Source organism: Bombus impatiens, unplaced genomic scaffold, assembly GCF_000188095.3.
Source record: "Bombus impatiens unplaced genomic scaffold, BIMP_2.2 scf_0264, whole genome shotgun sequence".
Lineage (NCBI taxonomy): Eukaryota > Metazoa > Arthropoda > Insecta > Hymenoptera > Apidae > Bombus > Bombus impatiens.
Genome location: NT_176683.1, coordinates 488,470 through 508,926, shown reverse-complemented (window position 1 = coordinate 508,926; position 20,457 = coordinate 488,470). Strand labels below are relative to the sequence as shown.

Sequence of the window (20,457 nt, the reverse complement as noted above, 5' to 3'; positions counted from 1 at the left end):
ACGACTAACCGCTATCATGGCCATTCGTCGTAATCGATGCACGAGCAGCGGGACGGTCCGAAAGTCGTCAAGTCGCGTCAAGGCGAGCCGATCCCAGGCCCAAGGGAGGACTTTGCGACTGTTTGGCACCGACCTGATGCGACATGCGATAATACGACTTCATTCTCCTCGCGTAATCTACTGTCTTATCCTCTACCGTTTATATCTCTTGTGTTTTGTCCATTGTGAGTGGTTGCAAGCCGAATTTCTTACTCTATCATTATTTTGTAATAGCTACGTTTCCACGAGATTATTCGAACGTTTAATTAACGATTTGATTAATTTAATTAATTATTTAATAAAAATAATACGCGAAAGAATTACGCGCTTGGTAGAAGAACGAGTACGCTCTTTAAAAATAAATCTCACTGATCGTTGAACGAGGTAAATACGAATCTGTTTGCAATCACTCGACGGATTCATCGTACATACAGGCCACATACTCGCCGAAATGCGTATCCACGAATCGCGATCATCTCCAACACGCTCACACCATCATCGATCCAAAAAGACGCGAAACCTTCCAGCACATTTCTTTCGGCACTACTTAGCTTCACAGTGCTCTTGCGCAGAGATCGAATTCACCGTTGTCTGATAGCACCTGAACGTGCCGTTAGCATCCATCAATAGAGTCGTGGATACGCATTGCTCGTACTCATCTTGTCCATGCGACGTGGCCGCGTTTCGAAAGTATCCTCTGATCGATAAAGCTCGCGCCGCGATCGCTGCATTGGTTAGTTTAATGTACGCGATTAGGACGCCTCGGGATTAAACGATCGGCGAACAATAACTGAGAGGATAGGAGGCAAAGAACGAAAGGGAAAGAGAGTCGTCGAAACGCCGCGCGCAGAAATATGGACAACGATGTCGGCCGTACGTCGCGGTGGGCGAAAGAACTGCGGCGGCGCCCGGCGTTCGCAAGAGGATCTTTCTATCGTGGAAAGAACAAGAGAATTCAAAAATTCGCATCCAATCGAGAGATCGAAGGCTCGGAGATGAGAAAAGACAATCGAAAATAGTAACAAAAAAAAAAAAAGAATTGGAAAAGACGATAGAAGCCTTCGGTTGATAAAGTGACCTTGCGATCGTGGATCAGATGAAAATCAGATGAAAATGAAAATTTTTGAGAGATCGATTAATAAAAAACGTTGTGGTCCTTGTGGACGATCATGGATGTCATTGGTGATCGGTGGTGCTCCTTGTAGCCCCGCCGGATAAATACAGCAACTGTACGTCGATGAATCAGAGAAAATACTGTACGTTGGGAAACGATAAGAGGACCCATGGTCATTCGGAGGAGCGCGATACGATCGGCTGGATGTGTCGAAAGAAGAAGGAAGCTCGGCGGAACGTCGCTTTTCTTTCGTCAACCGGGACGCTGCCGGTGCCACTTCCGCTTCCTCGAGACTGTCCCGTGTGGAAATGAAAGGACCTTGAACGAATTCGATATCAGGTTTCTCCACTGCATGCGACAATAATATAAGAAATTGGAATTACTGGTCTACTAAGAAACGAAATTTACTATTCAAAATGAAGATTATACTTTTTTTTTAAGCGTAGAAGTAAAAATAAAGTATCAAGTCGTCAGAGATTCTGACTGTACTTAGTCGGAATTAGGCTATGTCAATTTCCATAATTTCGATACTTTATAGAGCGAATAATGGTTGGTATTGATCGCCGAAAGGAAATAACAGGAAAATTCGATAGTTTACAATGAAAAATTAGAGATACTTCCAAGTACATTGACCTCGATGGGATATTCGTACAACTCGCACGCAGTGGTTGCAGTTGCACCCTCGAAAATTAATTGATCTAAGGCGACGATTCACGGGACAGATTTCGTGTGTTAGCGAAGCCGCACTCAACCACCGTAGTACATCTCTTCTACCGAACCACCGCATACATCACACCAAGAAAATAAAACTGTAGCAGTAAAAAAAAAAAAAATACAAAAAAAGTCCCTCGCACGCTCGCTAGAGAGACACGAGATGAGGGAACATCGACGAGTGTAACCGTGTCTCTATTGCTTGTGTTGTAAAGGAGCTCAAAGCCACGAACGAGAGCCTGAAGAGTCTGCAGACGCAGCTGGAGCTGGCGTACGCGTCGACCGCGTCATCCGGAGCAGCCGTGGCGGGCGGAAGTGCTGGTGTCGGGCTAGGTAGCGTATCAGGTGCAGGCGGTACTGTCCTCGGAGGTAGCGTGGCGGTTCCAGGCGGCGTGCCCGGTAGCACCACCCTGACGGCCATCTTGGAGACAAAAGACGCGCGCATACAAACCCTGGAGAAGGAGGTGGCGTTACTCGAGGCCGAGTTACAGCGTATTAAGGAATGCGGCGGTAGACTAAGGGAGCAGTTGCTGAAAGCGACCGCCGTGCCTAGTAGTAGCGGGGGCTGTAGTGTACAGCAACAAACGATAACGGAACAGACGCAACAGCAACAACAAAATAAGGTTACCGCGGGAGGTATCGAGTCGCATGTGCGGCAGGGATTGGTAACGGCCATGGGTGGTCCGCAGCAGCCCGGCACGTTGGCCTTGGCCAGGGGACCGTCCGTGATGACCTCGCTGGTACCGTATGGTCACTCGTCGTCCTCGGCATTAACCAGTTCATTGCTTGCCGGTTCGACAGGTGGGACCACGAGCGGCGGAGGCGGTGGGGGCGGTTCCTCGTGCCTTGGCGGCATCTCGTCGGGCGCTGCCACCGGCGTGGTCAATCCCTATACCGATCGTTACGCCGATCATCATCTCCATCAGCTTCATCATCATCCCCATCATTATCAGCATCATCTCCATCAACACCAGCAGCATCAACAGCAGCTGCAGTTGCAGCATCAGCAGCAAATGCAGCAACACTTGAAACATATTGAGCCTGCGGCGCAGGGCGCACTGGCTCTACACGCTCACACCTTCAACAAGCACGACATGAACTTCAAACGGCAAGTAAGTTTCTTCATCAACAACGTGCGGATCGAAAAGAACGACGCCGTCTAGGGATCTATCGAACTCTGGATTCTCTGCTCTCTGTTGAGTCACGCCGGACCTTGCACGCCGCAGGTTCCTCTGCGTGAGTACCCGATCTATCCGATCTACGACAGGTATATTGAGAGAAAAGGCTCACGATACTACACAATATACTACCATTACTACTACCATTACTACTACTACTACTACTACTACTACTACTACCACTACTACTACTACCACTACTACTACTACTACTACTACTACTACTACCACTACTACTACTACCACTACTACTATACACTACTACTACTACTACTACTACTACTACTACTACTACTACTACTACTACTACTACTACTACTACTACTACTACTACTACTACTACTACTACTACTACTACTACTACTACTACTACTACTACTACTACTACTACTACTACTACTACTACTACTACTACTACTACTACTACTACTACTACTACTACTACTACTACTACTACTACTACTACTACTACTACTACTACTACTACTACTACTACTACTACTACTACTACTACTACTACTACTACTACTACTACTACTACTACTACTACTACTACTACTACTACTACTACTACTACTACTACTACTACTACTACTACTACTACTACTACTACTACTACTACTACTACTACTACTACTACTACTACTACTACTACTACTATTACTACTACTACTGCTACTACTACTGTTACTGCTACTACTACTACTACTGCTACTACTTTGCGTCTCGTTGTGAATCAAAAAATCACCGAGAGAAAACGGAGATCGAGCGTCTGTTTCTCCACTCTCCTCGAATCAAGGATGGAGGTGCGTAACGATCGTGCGAAGAAGTCGACATTAACCAAGAGAAATTTAGATTCGGCTGTGTTATTAAACTCGGAATCGAGACGTCGAAAAAATCGTCATCGATGCTTGCGCGAGTGTTGTGTGAGAGGGAAAGAGAGAAAGAGAACGAGTGAATGGTAGCGAGAAAGAGGAAGTATGATCGGTGAAGCGAAGGCGCATGTAATCATGTGTACGTGTCCGTATCTAGCTGTCCGTAGAGAGGAAAGGAAGGCGAAGAAAAGCGCGCATAGCCAGGAAACTGCGTGACGTGATGATCGTCAGTCGAATCGGTCAGGTCGTAACGTCCCGCGGATCTTTCGATTCCTTTCGTCTTGTCTTCTCGAACGCCGCGTCGTACGCGTGCCACGTGTATATGAGTCCGTGAGAGTTAAGATGACACGCTGACTACAGTCGCTGAGATGTGTACATACACCGTTTCGTCGAGCGATACTTACTTTGACAAAGGTTTTATAGAAACCGCACACATTCCCGAGGGAAGGCTCGAGAACGCGTTAAAATCTCGAGCGGGAGCATTCCCCACGTTTGGTCTAAGACACGATACGCTTACTTTTTCTACTTTTATTCGCGGCCATGCTTTTTTTCGACAGGCGGAATGTTTTTTCAACGAGTAAAACTTATTTCCCCACGAAGGGAGGAGGACGTTCCTGAGCATCCTCTCACCCAGCGACCATACTTTTCGTCGGCCATTTTTTGTCGAAAATGATACAATGAATAGAAAAAGGAGCATTTTACTTCTCATCGACTCGTATATATCGTACGTGTGCACTCGTGGCACATTAGCGTACCTGTTTTCTTTACCTCCCGAGATCCCTTTCTTATCGAGAACAGCAGAGTTTCTATTTTTTGACTCGATTGTACCTGTTTAAGAAGTCGTAGATTTACGAGAAGAACCGACGGAAAACCCGATACATACCTCGTTCCTCTCGTGTCTCTGCAATCAACATCGATCCTCGATATATCGATCTTCCATCGTTTCTCTCTGCGATCGTTCCCCTTAGACTTGGGATCGTCTTACGCAGTCCTGTTTCCGCGAATCGTACGAAGGAAAAGCGGAACAAGGAAAGTCGAGGAAGCGCGAGACAAGGGGAACTTCGAGATGGGTCTCGGGCAATTCTGTGAGAGAAAGTCAATGAGAAAGTCACAATTCGGTAGCTTCTACGTGTAGAGCCCGAGAGCAACTGTGCGTACCTAATGTCTAGGCCTTAGAGGATGAATATATGTCGTTGAATTCTAGAATATCTATAGACCGTTGACGTTGTACAGTCCCTGATTAATTAGAGAAGTGTCTTCGTAGAAGATACACGTGTTGTTTCGATTACGTTTAGAGTCTCTGTACATTCGTAAGAGGATGTATTTTCTGTGTTACGTTCGTGGTACACCGTACACGTATTAGTTATTCTGAGAGAAAGATTTTACAGGGTTCGTCGGATGGACGATCCTCGATATGTTAATCGTACAAGGTGAATCGTTAAAAGGCTATTTTTCGGAGAAGACATATTTTTAGGTACGCAAATTGAAACGCCTAAAAAATTCTTAAACGTAGTCAGAGTACAAAAGTGCACCTAACTGTTCCTGTAGTACACCGTTAAAGTTGTCAAAAATATATTATACATATACATATATATTTGGAAACAAATTTTCTCCATTTGAAAGAAATGTTTGAAAGTACATGTAATCTCGATTTCCCGATAGCATAGAATCGTAAGATAATAGATACATTCTTCGATCTCTTCGAACTACTAGTCAATTTTGTAAAAGAATCGTCCACCTGAGAATCCAATATTATGGAAATCTTTTTCGCCAAACTAATTGGAGAAACGTACGGTTTCCGCGAACAGATTCCACTAGGAGACACTGAAATATAAAGTAGATTTGTGGCACGTGTAGCCACGTGTGTGCGATGACGACACACATGCGCTTACGCAGAAGCTGAAACGTGCGTGTAAAATGCGTGCGTAGACGAGGAAGAGTAACACGAGAAGAAGCTTCCAACGATATATTTTCGTAGCTGAGAGCGTTTTAAGACCGCCCCCCATGACTACTATGATCCCCGAGCTGTTGGTGTAATTTCGCGTTTAGAAGTCACGCGTATAGCCAAATCGTGACTAAGTCACGATAGATCACGCGAAAATCTAAATTAACCAGCAAAAGAAGCCAGAGGAGACGTGGATTCTCGAAGCTGATCTCGTTCGTGCACGTCGTCTTCTCTTCCTGATCGATTGCACAGCATTCGCTCGCTCTGAAACACGATTTCTCCAGCGCGTTCGCAAGTTCCGACAATCTTTTATTTTTCTACTCTAATCTAGGTGTAAGTGTATCCCTGTTTGAGGGTTCGCCGCTTATTAAGAAATTAAGAAACTCGTCTGTGCGAATTTAAACGAGAACAGCACTGTTCCCAATGAACGATCCTACGCTCGATTACACAGCAATTAGAGCATCGAATAGGCTGCACCAGGCGTTTTGAACTCCTCAGAATCGCAGTGGTCGGGCTGGCTCTACTACGACCTCAAAATCGGGTTAGCCCCGCAGGGATAATTTCCTTTTCCCCCCTGATGTTTCCTTCCCTCGAAGATGGAACCGTGACAACCGGAAATCGACGTACGTTTGCTCGCAAGGACATCCCCGATCTCCGGACATCCTTCCACCTCGACGACGTTTTCACGATCTCACGTATCCAAGCCGGACGACTCTACGTTCGCAAGGTCCACATCGAGCCTAGAACCAGAGCGTGTTCACGCGTGTTCAATCTGTGGAACTCTGCTAGCCGAGATAGACATAAAAAGAGAACGATAGAAAAAAAAGTAAATACGAAAACGGATGAAAGCAAATGATTTCGTTTCCACGTTCTATGACATCTTGTCGCTTCTCATTATATATTCGTACCTGTGCGAAGCAATCCTCTTTGAGACGTTGAGAGCCTCGAGGCTAACGGTGCTACGCAAGGATCGCCAAAAAACTGCACAGGAGAAAAAGCGAACAAATACGTCACAGAAAAAAAGAAAAAGATCGAACAAACCTTAAATAAGTTCGAACGTATACCGTTCTTTGAACCCTAAGACTATACGCCATTAGTCTTGTTTCTGCCCCTGATTCTTTTCAAGAATCCCTCCCTTTCTCCGTCCCTTTAATTCCTATGTCGTGTTCCAGATAAAAGGACATAAAGCAAAAGGAAAGCCAGTATCCTTGCACCTTCGAGGCAATCTGTAATTCGCAGTCTCCTCCGCGATTTAGACAGAGTAGGTCAAGGGTGCAGGTCAGTGACGATCGAGCGTCGAATTGATGCCGATTACATGGATTATAAAAGAGAATAATAATAATACAACAGAGAGAAAGAAAGAATGATTCTGTTCAATCGTTCTCTGATCAACAACTTCAATCCTGTCCCTGTCCGATTCTATTATGTTTATTCACGAGAGATATCAGCCGTTCTCATACGACCTCTCTCGTCACGTTTCATGGAAAATTATTTTATCACCGTAGTTCAGAAATCCAACCACGAGAGCTCGACATCAACCATCAAGTCCTTCACGCACTCATCCCACATGAAAACGATCGATTCACTCATGGTAGAATCGTGTTCACCCTATCCCAAAGGATCACCGTTTAACTGTCACCGAAGAATTTGCAGGTTCAGTCTATCTGCACTCCGCAAGCGACCTTGGAATCATCTAAACACCTTGGATACCTGCCCTGTTGGCGATTGTTGCACTTTTTATCCCCTTGTTTGACAGTAGTCCCACCAGTAGAATTATCACCGATTTGTTCGCCTGCCACCGCTGACCCTTGCCATTGACTCGTTTCACTTGTTTTCTCGCAGTCACCACACTGAACAGACATTAAGACCACGGAAAGGATCGGTTGGTAACGATCATCTCGTCATTCTCACGCCTTCATCAATCTTTACTCATCGATTCATCGACTTCTCACCAGTAGACTCGCACATTCGTGTGTCATGTTCATTTCATCTCGATCGCCGATTCGTTTCACTAGTACATTTCGTTCGAATTCAACGGTTCGGTAGTCCGTATGGGTTCATGGTCAATCAGGGTGAATCATATCATTGATAGATCAATCGATTTTGGAAATTGTCTCCGGGCAGTTTACTTTATCGTGGGAATCATGTGACAGAGAAGACTCGTCAGACACGATCATCGCATTTCTCATCACACGTTCATCGTCGTTCGCCATTCTCTCGTCGCGTAGAGTTCGAATACAGCTATCGTTCGGGCATGATGCATGCGTGGGAGTGTAGGGCAAAGTAGACAACTGCTTGCCACTCTTAGCACTACCGCGTTTAGGTACGTCTCTTGTAATGGTGCAAGCTTTTTTAATGTTGCTTGAACAGAGATCCTTACTGCCAGAATCAACAACTTTATTTCTTATAGGATTCAAAATTTTCAACATTTTCTTACGATCGAGCAATCTTTGGAAGGCAAAGTAAAGCTTGCACTATCGTAATTCATAGTTAAGTAGAAAATTTCACGGCTAGTATCAGCTTAAGCGAGGTAGCAATCATTCAAATTATTCAGGCACTTTAATCTGCGCAGGGATTCCTTGATATCGCTATATTTGAGTGAAAACCAATATTATCTTTCAAGATCACTATATTCTTGTATTATCTATATTATCAATAAAAAATCCTGCGTACCCGGTATTCCAACCTTTATCATCATATACAAACCAATCGAAATTTGTGAGAAGATCAAGTAATAATGAAATGTCAGAAATCATACTGAACGATAACAGAGAACCCCTGTGTAGATCGTAAATCGCTGGAAAAGATTCACCAGCGATTGGACCGTTCGTTTCATCATCGACGATCCAATCTTACGGAATCGAATTTATTTCGAATAAAATCGCGTACGCAGCGTACGGATCGTGTAGATCGTTTGGTCGAATTTGTTCGTGTTTGTTCGTGTCCGATCACCGCTTCAATCTTTCTAGCTCTCGCGTCACGATTCTTTCGCCAACGAATCCTGACAGTTTATTAGAAAGCGCATGCGAGTAATCGAAGCGGTCCTTTGTACCTTGATGCATGCTGCATGCACGCAGACAACGTATCGTTACTCTTCGATGCATCTCTCATCATCTAGCCAGTCGTCTCGTTGATCGATTTACGATCAGGTAACCGTACCATCGACCATAGATCACGATCGTCCTAAACGCGAGCCTTCTTGGTTCGCGAGCTTCATAACACGCGGAGATAAGCACGAAGGATCAATTCGGTTTACCTGCGATTAGATACTCGATTTATTTCAATCCTGCTCTTCATCTTTTTGCGAGAGAATTAAAGATTCGATCGCTTTAGAAATTTCACAAGCTGAATTATCCCAAGATTCGATATTGTTTCTACTTCCAGCTAGCCTATGATGAAGAGAAATGGACCGAGTATTTGTCAAGTATCGAGAGGATTTCGAGAATGATCGAGACGATTTTAATAATTAATAATTGCAACTATTTAGCGTAAATTCGCAGATAAACCGAACGTCACTTTTCACCATCCGCATAATCATAAGGGTATAACATTAGCAGATAAGCTAGAACTAAGTTAGCCATAAGTCAGCAATGGATGGTGGTCCTCAATTCCGCTGAACTCGTTCGACTCCTTTTTCCGGCGAAGTAACGATCATCGATAAATCGTGCCGCGATCGTTAATAACGTTGCGGCGTTTAACGATGGACGGCGTATAAATTTCTACGTGCTCGGAATAAGAATGGTCTAGTAAATCAACGGATACCGAAAGCTGATCACGTTCGATCGTGATGAGCGGAAACTTTCTTGTCCGTTGATTAAACGATCAAAAATTGAATGGAACGTACGACAGTGATATTTCAGCAACCCTTCCGATACGATCGAACATAACTGAGAATCTTTTCACATTTCCCTTAAACCAGATGAACATTGTAATTAAAGGTGAAGAAGAGATTTCTTGGTTTTCTTACGTAATCGATTACGTAGCGAAAGGGTTGAGAACGATGAGTAGAAGAGGAAGGCGGAGTTGGGCGGCCTACGTGGTGAGCGAAGCATTATTAAATGTGGTGCCCCGATATTCTAGCTTTCTGAGGAGGTAAGGATATTCTTCACCCGACAAAGAAGCACTTCCAAGCCACCACCTATCCTTCGTTTCCATCTACGTGATTACCGTATTATGTAACGGAGTGTTTCGATGTTCCGTAGTAACACTTTCTCTCACACACATACACTCTCTCTCTCTCTCTCTCTCTCTCTCTCTCTCTCTCTCTCTCTCTCTCTCTCTCTCTCTCTCTCTCTCTCTCTCTCTCTCTCTCTCTCTCTCTCTCTCTCTCTCTCTCTCTCTCTCTCTCTCTCTCTCTCTCTCTCTCTCTCTCTCTCTCTCTCTCTCTCTCTCTCTCTCTCTCTCTCTCTCTCTCTCTCTCTCTCTCTCTCTCTCTCTCTCTCTCTCTCTCTCTCTCTCTCTTTCTGTTCTCTTACTGTTTGGGGTGGCCAGTAAGTTTCCAGGGAACTCGAAACTTTTATAACCGGCAAAAGTGCTCGTCAAATTTCCGTGAAATTTGAAACCGCGATCATGGATAATAAGTATAACTACGTTTTCAAGCGATCCTCTTACTCTAACTTGGAAATTAGTTTCTTAATTGACATCGAATTCCCCAAGGAAATTTTTCTCTCTCGCTTTACGACTTCTCCTCTTCCTTCGCGGGTCTTGCAACTTTCTTCCATCCGAGCTTTCGTTCGAGAGTAAACTATTGGAACAGAATATTTCTCGTCCCATCGTCGATAATAGAACAGTTATACAAGGTCGAGCCTCTTTCGAAAACTGGCCAGCCACCCCGAGAACTGTCTCTTTCTTTCTCTCTTTCTGTCCCTTTCTCTGGTGTGAGTCGTTGATCTGACTGTTCGCAATGGTTCACGTAACGCGCGCGGAAACGATGCGCGTCGTCGTTCCCTCGTTGACGACGAGACGAGGCAGGAAAAATTTCCCGCGAGTTTCCCGCGTACGTGCGTATGTGTGCAGCCGTAAACGACGATCGTAGAACATAGTGAACGTAGAGAACCTTACGTCTGCCTCTGCGGCTCGTGGCCGTCGTTGAGAAACACCGAGGAACCCGAGACGATGCGTGACGCCGCTTCGCGGATCGAAAGCGATCGCCACGATCGCTCGCCTCTACGTAGACCTGTTGTTTTTCACCATCTTAGCACGATATATAGAACGCTGGAGAGAGGGGGGATCGAGGTTCGATCGCGATCCATCGTTAGAATCGCTATCAGTCAACGTACCGATAGATTTCATCGATTCCTCGATCCCTGGTGCTTTATCTTTGGGCTGAGATACGTGCGTACACGTCATCTGGTTAGAGAGATACCCTCTGATCGAAGTAATCCCACATAAAAGTCACGGATATGGCAAACGAATGGATTCGTCCCGTGGGATTAGAGATGTAAGATGACCTATAAGTTGATAGATCAGCAGGGACGTGTTCGTGGAAATTATATACGTAGATGCGGAGGACGCATCGATCTTCGATGTCTTTTTCTTGAAATTGCTTATTCTCAGTTTCCTAAGTGTCTTATATACTTCGATCACAGGACCATACTGCCAGAGAGGACCGCGATATCTCCTCCACGCTGCGTACTCTGCTAGTTGATTAGTTAGAAAACATTTAGTTGTGTTGATTCTGCTTGCGATCCCGCGACGGGATCTCGTAACGAGGAGATCTCGCCGAGGGATCCTCACGCGGCCTGCCGACACCAGAGTAGATCAGACGAGCGTAGTAGGTACGTACACGAATAATAAAGAGAGAGACACAATACATAATACGTTCCAGTTCTTCTTCCAACTATTCCAGCCTCGATTATTCCCATGAATTCTATCACGTTCCCCCTAAGACATTCGTTCGAACACGTAATAAGTATATCTCTCGTACACGCAGGATACACTTTGTTTGTAACTTTGTATCGTTGGTTTCGATATCGCTGCATGCTAAGTATGAAGAATTCCTGTCCGAGTACGACGACGTATCGCTGACACGACAAGAATAAGAACCCAACGATTCAGGCTCCGAGTGAGTTAAAAACGAGAGACGTCTCGAAGCTTTTTAGTCGCTACACAAGGGAAGACCTTGTCCGGTGAAAACGATGTTCCGAGCTTTGTTTCAGAACCAAGCTATTCGCAGTCTTACGAATGTCTCGAAAGGTTCACTCATTACTCTAATTGTTTGCTCATGAACCGAGAACGAAGCAGCGAACTTCTCATCTCCTCGAACAGATTCTCTAATTTCTATTTGATATTTTATCCGTCTCTCGCACACTGATCGTCTCGAATGAAATTCAAGGCGATATGAACAATTGGATAGAACGAAAACTCGATGGAATCCGTGTGCGCCGATTTTTCGAATAAAACTTCGAGCCAGCCAGACCAACGACCACCAGTGACGATCTGGCTGGCTCCGTTTGGTCAGAACGATTTGAGCAAGTCGAAAAGTTGGCGGATCGGAACGGAAGGCGAAACGGCTGACCCGTTTCACGGCCGATTTACGTTTCGACCGAGCGATCGAAGGGAAGTTGGCCGCTGATCGTCGTCGTACTCGGCCACGACGGAGAGACGACAGACCAGACGCCTCCGTCGCTCGTTGTTTCGTCGTCGTTTCGAGACGTAACCGGGTCGCACGGACTGATCCTCTCGTGGACGACGACTCTTTTTCGCAGCTGGACGAGCTCCGGACCGAAGTGCAGCGTAGGGATCAGGAACTACTCGCAATGTCCGCCAAGATGAAAACCCTCGAAGAGCAGCATCAGGATTACCAACGGCACATCACCGTGCTCAAAGAGTCGCTCTGCGCCAAGGAAGAGCACTACAACATGCTGCAGGCTGACGTAAGTGCCCATTTTCAACGCTATTTACTCTTTTTAACTCCACGTACACCCTCCTTCATAAGTATTGGGACACGTGCAACCTAAAAAAACGATAATTATAAGGTTCGTAAGAAAAACGACTCTTGTCAAATTTTTCGACTTTATCGTAATAGAACGCATAAATTCTATCCCAATGGTCTGAACGAACGTATACCAAGACTTATAAAGACGGGTGTGTCTTACTTTACGACAGTCCTAACTTCCTGTTTAGCATCCTCACTTCCAGACTAAAGCGACAAATTCTAACGGATGACGATCTTTGTCTCGCACAAACAAACTATTCCAGTTATATGGAGTTAACGATTCAAACAATCGCGATATCCTGCAGTTACCAGCCAACTTAGCACGACCCAATAAATTCTCTACGAAGATTCCATTCGAGAACGAAGTTTTATCGAACCTTCATAGGCGACTAGCGAACGATCAGTTCTTAGGAAGAGTTTTCCTATCGACAATTTCGCACGATGATCTTGCTCTATGCAATGTAATTTATTGGACAGTTACGAGAAGTTTATCATGTAATGAAAAATAATGCGGCGAGTTTAAACTTTCTACAGCTTCGTAAATCACGAGTTTTAAAGTTAAAGCGCATAAAACCCATATAACTTCTAAACAGGTTCCCCCTTGACTTCTGTAAAATCGTCGCCCGTGGAAGTTGGTACATACGGAATACCTACGAAACACTGGTAAACGCGTTAGAAAACGTGACAATAAACGCAATAGTAAATGGACTAGTAAATGCAGCAGTGACATATATAGGGTGGAATCGTTGAAGGGGTCCCGATGTACGGGGAGGTCGGAACTGGGGAAATCGACGTTACGGGGAGGTCGTTATAGGGGAAAGGAAGGACAGGGCTGCAGGAAACTGGGTCGTGCAAAGCTTCCCTCCTCCTGTTCCCTCTCCAATCGGCCCGCTGGACTATTGGTAGCGTTTTCACGTCGCGTGCAGAACGTTGCCCGTGCAATGCGGATTGAATCGTTCCTGTTCCAAGTGGTTCCCACCCCTGCACACGTTCGTACGATGACCTCGTGTGCGTGGTTACGTGCGTGCAGGTGGAGGAAATGCGGCAGCGGCTCGAGGAGAAGAACCGGATGATCGAGAAAAAGACGCAGGCCGCGATGCAGGCGCAACAGGAACGCAATCGTATGAACACCGAGCTGACTGAGCTCAAGGATCACATGGATATCAAAGACAGGAAGATTAACGTGCTTCAGCGTAAGGTGAGTAACCCTGAAACTATTTCTTTCTCTTCTTTCTTTTTTCGTTCTATATATGTCTCCGCCTTAGCGTTGCCTTTGTAAGTTGATAAGGAGAGATCTTGGAGCAACTACAATAGTTTAACGCGTCGAATTTTTAAGCTTACGAGCTTCGTTCGTTCGTTTCCTTTTTAAGATTAAAAGTCTGCGCAGAACGAGTAGGAATGGTCTCCAAAGCGACGTGAATTATAGTTTCAAAGGGGAGGCGGTCCATTCTGTCCGAACAGAATGGCTAAACACACGGTGATAATGATCGCCCGGTGTAAATTAAAGCTTAATTGATTACACGGATCCGTTTCAATTACGAGTAAAACGCGCGTCGACGCGTATTCATCTTCTCCATTACCGATCCTCGCAATTACTCTCGTTTTGCACAGACTTGTATAATTTATCTCGTTCAAGGATATTCGTCGCCCTATTCCACTGAACTCGAAACGATCATAGGGAACATAATTACAGAAACATAATTTGAGAAATGTCGCAGATCGTGGAATTCGTATAATCAAAAATTGATAGATGTTTAACGGTATCAGACGTAATGCAATCGTATCGTTATAAATCGATTTGTTGTCTCGAGAGAAACGCGGATCACTGGCCGATCTTTTCATTCCTCGGCGGGTAATGATTAATTCCACCGGAACTAAAAAGGAGTTTTGGCCTGGTAATTAATCAGCCAGCCAGATGACAAAGAGGAAGCGCGCGCTTAGCGTATAATATTCGTAGGATGCGACCGCGGAGTGCGCATGAGTGTGAATCTTGCTGTCGATTGGAATGAGTGTGAGGCGTGCGCGCGCCCGCGCGACACACTTTTTGTAATAATATTTTCTTTAGTCGTGCTGTGTAAAGGCTGTAGTACGTAAAACCCCGACATCCCCGTTATCTTTAAGTTCGCACAAGCTCCTTTTTCACCCGTTTATTTTTCATTTTGTACCTTGTTCCGTTCGAATAAAGCTACTTACAAGTTACGTTGCATCGCCTTGTTTTATTTCTTTTATCCAACACTTTCATCACGAATCGCACCCCTGTATGTATTTATGTTTTGTTCGTGTCGTTGGTGATCGACGATAGCCAATATGTATAAAGAGAAGAGTTGAAAGAGGTACGTTATTTCTGTTAAAGCTACGATCGATCAGGCTGTCGTTGATTACCAATGTGTCGACTAGAGACAACATCGCTTGACAATTACTTTCCATTTTGTTATTTTTACCATTTTTTTGTCATTTTTTCGTTTCCGCATCGCGGAACGCTTGTTTTCACGATTCCGTTTTTTTTCTACCGCGATAGAGACCGTTGATTATTTGTTGCTGTGTATCGCGAGTGTCTGATTGAGTAAATGTCTTGTCGGGCCGTGAACAATGGCTGTGAAGATCGATGATACGAGATGGCAGGTAAGTAAGAATTTACGATTATATTAATGGTTTGTGCATGGTAAACTGCGGATCCCTAACACGGTTAAGAGAATACACCACTAATCACGTTGACTGAAATTAATTGCACGCGAATTAACATTCTCTCTGATCATCTTTGATCCAATAAAACTGTATGGTTCTTAAAACATCTTGTTCCATCGAAACTTATTTTCTCGCTGTCTAAGACTTTGCGCGATTTCGATCGACCCGTCTGAAAGGAATGAAAGAAAAGTAGAACCTCTAACGGCCAAGTTGTTGTTACTACAGATCGAGAATCTAGAGGATCTGCTGAAGGAAAAGGACAACCAGGTCGACATGGCCAGGGCGCGTTTAACGGCAATGCAGGCGCACCACTGCAGCAGCGAAGGTGCCCTCAGTAGCCTCGAGGAGGCGATAGGAGATAAGGAGAAGCAAATGGCACAATTACGGGAACAGAGAGACCGGGCGGAACAGGAGAAACAGGAAGAAAGGGAATTACACGAGAGGGAAATCGCCGAGTACAAAATGAAAATACACGCTCTCGAGTCCGAGGTAAGTCCTCGTGATAACACAATACACCTTTTTGTCTCCCAATCGATTCCTCTTCCCTATCAATTTGCCCGGACTAGACTAAATTGTATATTGATTACAAATTTATAAGGAACGTATCCAATTCTAAGTGCGTTCGAAGTACACCTTGTTTAGCATCGTTTCAGTCGATACGATCAATAATGCAGCTCGAGCTTCTGTGAAACTTTAACTTCCCACCATTGCCCCTGCTAACAAAAACAAAAAAACACTTCGTGCGCTTTTCTCGCGTTGTTCCTTGGCCAAAGATCGTGCAAGTGTTAGTTTCTGACCGTTTCTGTTCACGGCAGGTTGAGAAATTGGGCGCCCGTTTGGAAAGAGCACAAGCAGAAAAAGACCGACTGGAAGCGAAGCTGGAAAGTTCACAGTCGGAGCTCGGCAAGAGCAAAGCCGAACTGGACAAGGCTGCGTCCGAGGTTGGTCGTAGCGGAGCCGACTGGGAGGCTGCCAAACAGAGACTGACCAGGCTCGAACTGGAAAACGAAAGACTCAGGCACGATCTCGAAAGGTCTCAGAGCACTTACGGCAGAAGCACGCTGAATTCCTCTCAGGAAATGGACAGGATCTCCGAAAGAGCCGAGAAGACAGCCGCGGAACTCAGGAGAGCTCAGGCTGAGCTCAGGGTCACGCAGGCTGACAACGAAAGAGCTAGGGCTGAAGCTGCTGCTCTGCAAGAAAAGGTAAAATATCGCTTCTACTCCACTTAGACGATTTTACAGCTACCAAAATACTTTTACAATCTCGCCAGAGCGTCTCAGATATATTAACCAATGCTGACCATCTCTGTTTCCACATATTAGAAACGTTCTTGTCCCCAATAGTTGACAGTTATAAAATGATATATAGAATAATATATTCTATTCTCTATTTATAAATGAACTCTTTTAAACATTTTATTCGCTTGATTTTGAAACCAATAATCGTTTCGCTCTTTTGTTGTCTCATCCTAGAATTCATTTCTTGAACAGAATTGACTTTCTTGGCAACAGTTCGAAAATTGATCGAAATGTAAATTTCTGCAGATCAGCGAACCGCTGAGTCCCCGGCGATTGGGGAAACGTATCGTGACTCAATAGCATGACTCAACGTCTCGGTCACCGGTCACGAATGCTTTAACAAACCTTCTAACCGCATGATCGATTCGAAGCGAAACGAATCCGCAAATCTCGCGCAGAAATCACTTCCACCGCTGACGGTACTTTTCGTTGAATCAAGTAATCGATGAACTAGTCGAGTCGATAAAAAGATCGCGCGTCAAGGGACCTGCCTTGCGACCAATTAACCACCGAAGTATCCCCAGCTACGATTCCCATCCCCATAATCTGTAGCTGGTCGTTTTGCCTCTATTAATGAACGATCGAGTCTACTTGGCAGCCCTGTTCCGCTTCCAAGAAGCAAGAACAATCGTCTTTAATCGCGATCGATTCACGAGGCCACCACAGTCTGGTCCCGATCCGTACACGCTGTGGTAGTCGAATCTAATTTCCAATCACGCCTTCGTTCTTCCCAGGCATCGCCGGTGTTCCCGATGTTCGTCGATGGCGCGAAACGAACCGGTAATGAAACTGCCGGCTAAGTGGCCGGAAAATTGCACGCAACTTCACACTCGAGTGCAATCGAAGACACCTGACTAGAATTTCCGTAGGGGTTGCTCGTTACCCCTCGTTTCGATCCATTTCGAATGATTGACTCTTCCAGAAAAGATTTCTCTTTAGAGCTTTTCTTTAGGTCGTCGAGCTTTTTCCCTCGGACTGATTACTCGAGTCGATGTATTTATTTAATCCCTGTATAATAATAAATCATCGCTTCACGTGGAAACATTAATAAGCACGAATGATACGAACGTAGGTTACAGCAAGCAGAGGAGAAATTGATTTTAATTAACGCAACGTGATGAACAGGCAACGCGTTAAATCTATATTAATAACGACGTGCATGTATTTTCTCCAACGACGCAGCTATTACAAGATGGGAAATTCTAGAGATTAATTTCGTAGACGTAAACCTCGAAGCAAGTAGAATTATGAGATTCTTGAGCTGGCGATCGCTTGAATATCTGATGAGTTTATCCGGTGAAAATTCAACGCAAACGATTAAACGTGTCTTAAATACTTCGGCGAACCGAATGGAATGAAATGTAAAAAGTGTTAAAACTTTTTTATGGTTTTTAAAGGTGGAAAAGAGTCAAGGTGAGGTGTACAGACTGAAGGCCAGATTGGAAAATGCTCAGGGTGAACAAGAGAGTCTTCGAGATGAATACGATCGAGCACAGGCTTCGGTGGCTCGTCTGCACTCGGAACGGGACAAGGCAATCGCGGAACTTGAAAAAACACAAGAGGAACTGGAACGGACACAGGCTACTCTGGGCAAGGCACAACTTCAACAGGATAAATTGCAAAATCTACTGGACAAAACGCAAAGTGAAGTGGACAAGCTTCAAGAGAAATTGGATAAAACGCAAACGGAAATTCGCAGGGTAAGTGAAAGAGAATTTACCTACAGTTTTCACGTGTAAATTTACCTCTGTTACGCGAAACAACTTTTCTGGAAATTACTAAGTTAATATTTTAAAAGTTGAATATTTTATGTAAATCACATAGAAGCTAAACTAGGCAACTTTATCGAAATTGAGAGGGTAAATCACTTTGAAATATTAAAAAAGGAAAATCAATTGGAGTTAATTAATTTGGCTTCTGAGTAGCTCGTAAAACGTAAACACAGACTTAAGATATAGACTACAAAAGTTACGGTGGAACGATTCGATTCCATATAGATGCAAATGGAAAAGGAAAAGCAGAACTACGATTTCGAAAACTTGCAAAGTCAACTGGACAAAGCGCTCGGTCAATCGACAAGGATGCAGAAAGAACGGGAAACGATTCAATTGGAAGTTGACCGGTTGCAGGATAAGTACGAGAAAGCTCAGGTAAGAGATGATAACAGAAACATGGTCGCGTATCATATTTGACTAAATTATCCACCACGAAAACGGGTAGCATTAGTAAAAGTATCCTTTTACATGCAGATGATAATGCAACGACTACAGAAGGAGAGGGACAACTTTCAGGAAGAAACAGAGAAACTGCACGAGAGGATAGAGTTCCTACAGAATCAAATAGCGAAAATGCAACGGGACAAGGAGAACGTACTATCGGAACTCGAATTAGTTAAAGAGAGATGGGAGAAGGCTCACAATTCTCACCAGAAGTTAACCGTAAGTAGCCTGATTTTTCTTGTAGGTCATCAAGGACAGTTAATGTCGTGAGAGAAAGAGAAAAAGAGAGAGCAACGAAATTGCATAAAATTGTATTTAATTACAAAGTTGTATCTTGTTATAAAATTGTATAAAATTGGTCATTGTAACGTAGCTTGAACGAGACGACGCTATGACTGAAATCGAAATCCTGAAGGAGAAACTGGAGAAAGCGCAATACTCGATGAACAAGGCTCACGAGGAACGGGAGAACGCGAACAAGGAGTTCGAGAAGATGCTGGAAAAGTACGACAGGTGAGCGATCGTGATTTTCCGTTCGATAAGAGTGACGATCGATCACGAAAAATCTTGTTATGATTTCGACAGAGCCCAGAGCGAGGTGTATCGGCTGCAAAATCGCATCGAAGTGATGGAAGCTGACAAAGACAGGCTAGAGCTCGAGGCGGAAAAGCAACAGATGTTGGCATCGAAGAGTCGCGACGAGGCAAGGAAAGCCCAAGAGGAATTGGCCCGCGTGCAAGAGATGTACGATCGAGCGGCTCTCCAATTAGGTCGCACGAAGGAACACGAAGAGAAATCGAAGGAAGATCTAGATAGGTTAGCGGTGGATCTGGAAATGGTACGGGAACGTTACGAGAAATCGCAGATCGAGCTACGCAGGTTACAAAACGAAAGAGAGAAACTTGTAGCTGACAACGAGAGGATCAGTTTCGAATTGGAGCGCGCTCACTCCCAGTTGACCAAGGCTCAGGCGGCGACAGATAAGACGCAGGAGGAGTTAGCACGAATGCAGCTGGAGATAGAAAAGATGTACGAGAAACACGACAGGCAGCAAGCCGAAGTGAGGAAGGCGCAAGCGGAGACGGAGCGGCTGCGAGTGGAGGCTGAGAGCGCGCGCGAAGAGTGCGAGAGGTACGCGACCAGGTTCGGCAAGTATCAAGAAAGCCAAGAACGACAGAAGGAGGAACACGAGTGGGCGAAGCTGGAGGTGGAGCGGCTCCGCGATCGGCTGGAGAAGGCGTTGGCGGAACTTGAACGCGCGAGGAAGGCCGAGCAGGACGCCTCGAGGCTGCGCGCCGATCTGGAACGTGCGGAAGGGGTGCGAGGTAAATACCAGTACGAGCAAGAGAAGTGGCAAAGCGAGGGTAGTAGGCTACAACAGGAGGTGGACAAGCTGCGCGAACGCCTGGAGGGCCGTGAGTCGGAGCTGAAGAGGACGCAGTCGGGCAACGCC

General features: G+C 45.0%; 1 protein-coding gene across 1 annotated transcript in view; it reads left to right on the top strand.

Moving 5' to 3' along the window:
* LOC100744250 (trichohyalin) overlaps positions 1-20,457 on the top strand; it is a 61,123-nt gene that overhangs the window by 31,771 nt on the left and 8,895 nt on the right. The window contains exons 5-14 of the mRNA XM_024367073.2: positions 9,943-9,954; positions 12,570-12,737; positions 13,830-13,997; positions 15,710-15,973; positions 16,300-16,689; positions 18,183-18,485; positions 18,783-18,935; positions 19,035-19,223; positions 19,378-19,517; positions 19,590-20,456. Coding sequence (XP_024222841.1) covers positions 9,943-9,954; positions 12,570-12,737; positions 13,830-13,997; positions 15,710-15,973; positions 16,300-16,689; positions 18,183-18,485; positions 18,783-18,935; positions 19,035-19,223; positions 19,378-19,517; positions 19,590-20,456 — 2,654 coding nt within the window. The remainder of the gene's footprint in view (positions 1-9,942; positions 9,955-12,569; positions 12,738-13,829; positions 13,998-15,709; positions 15,974-16,299; positions 16,690-18,182; positions 18,486-18,782; positions 18,936-19,034; positions 19,224-19,377; positions 19,518-19,589; position 20,457) is intronic.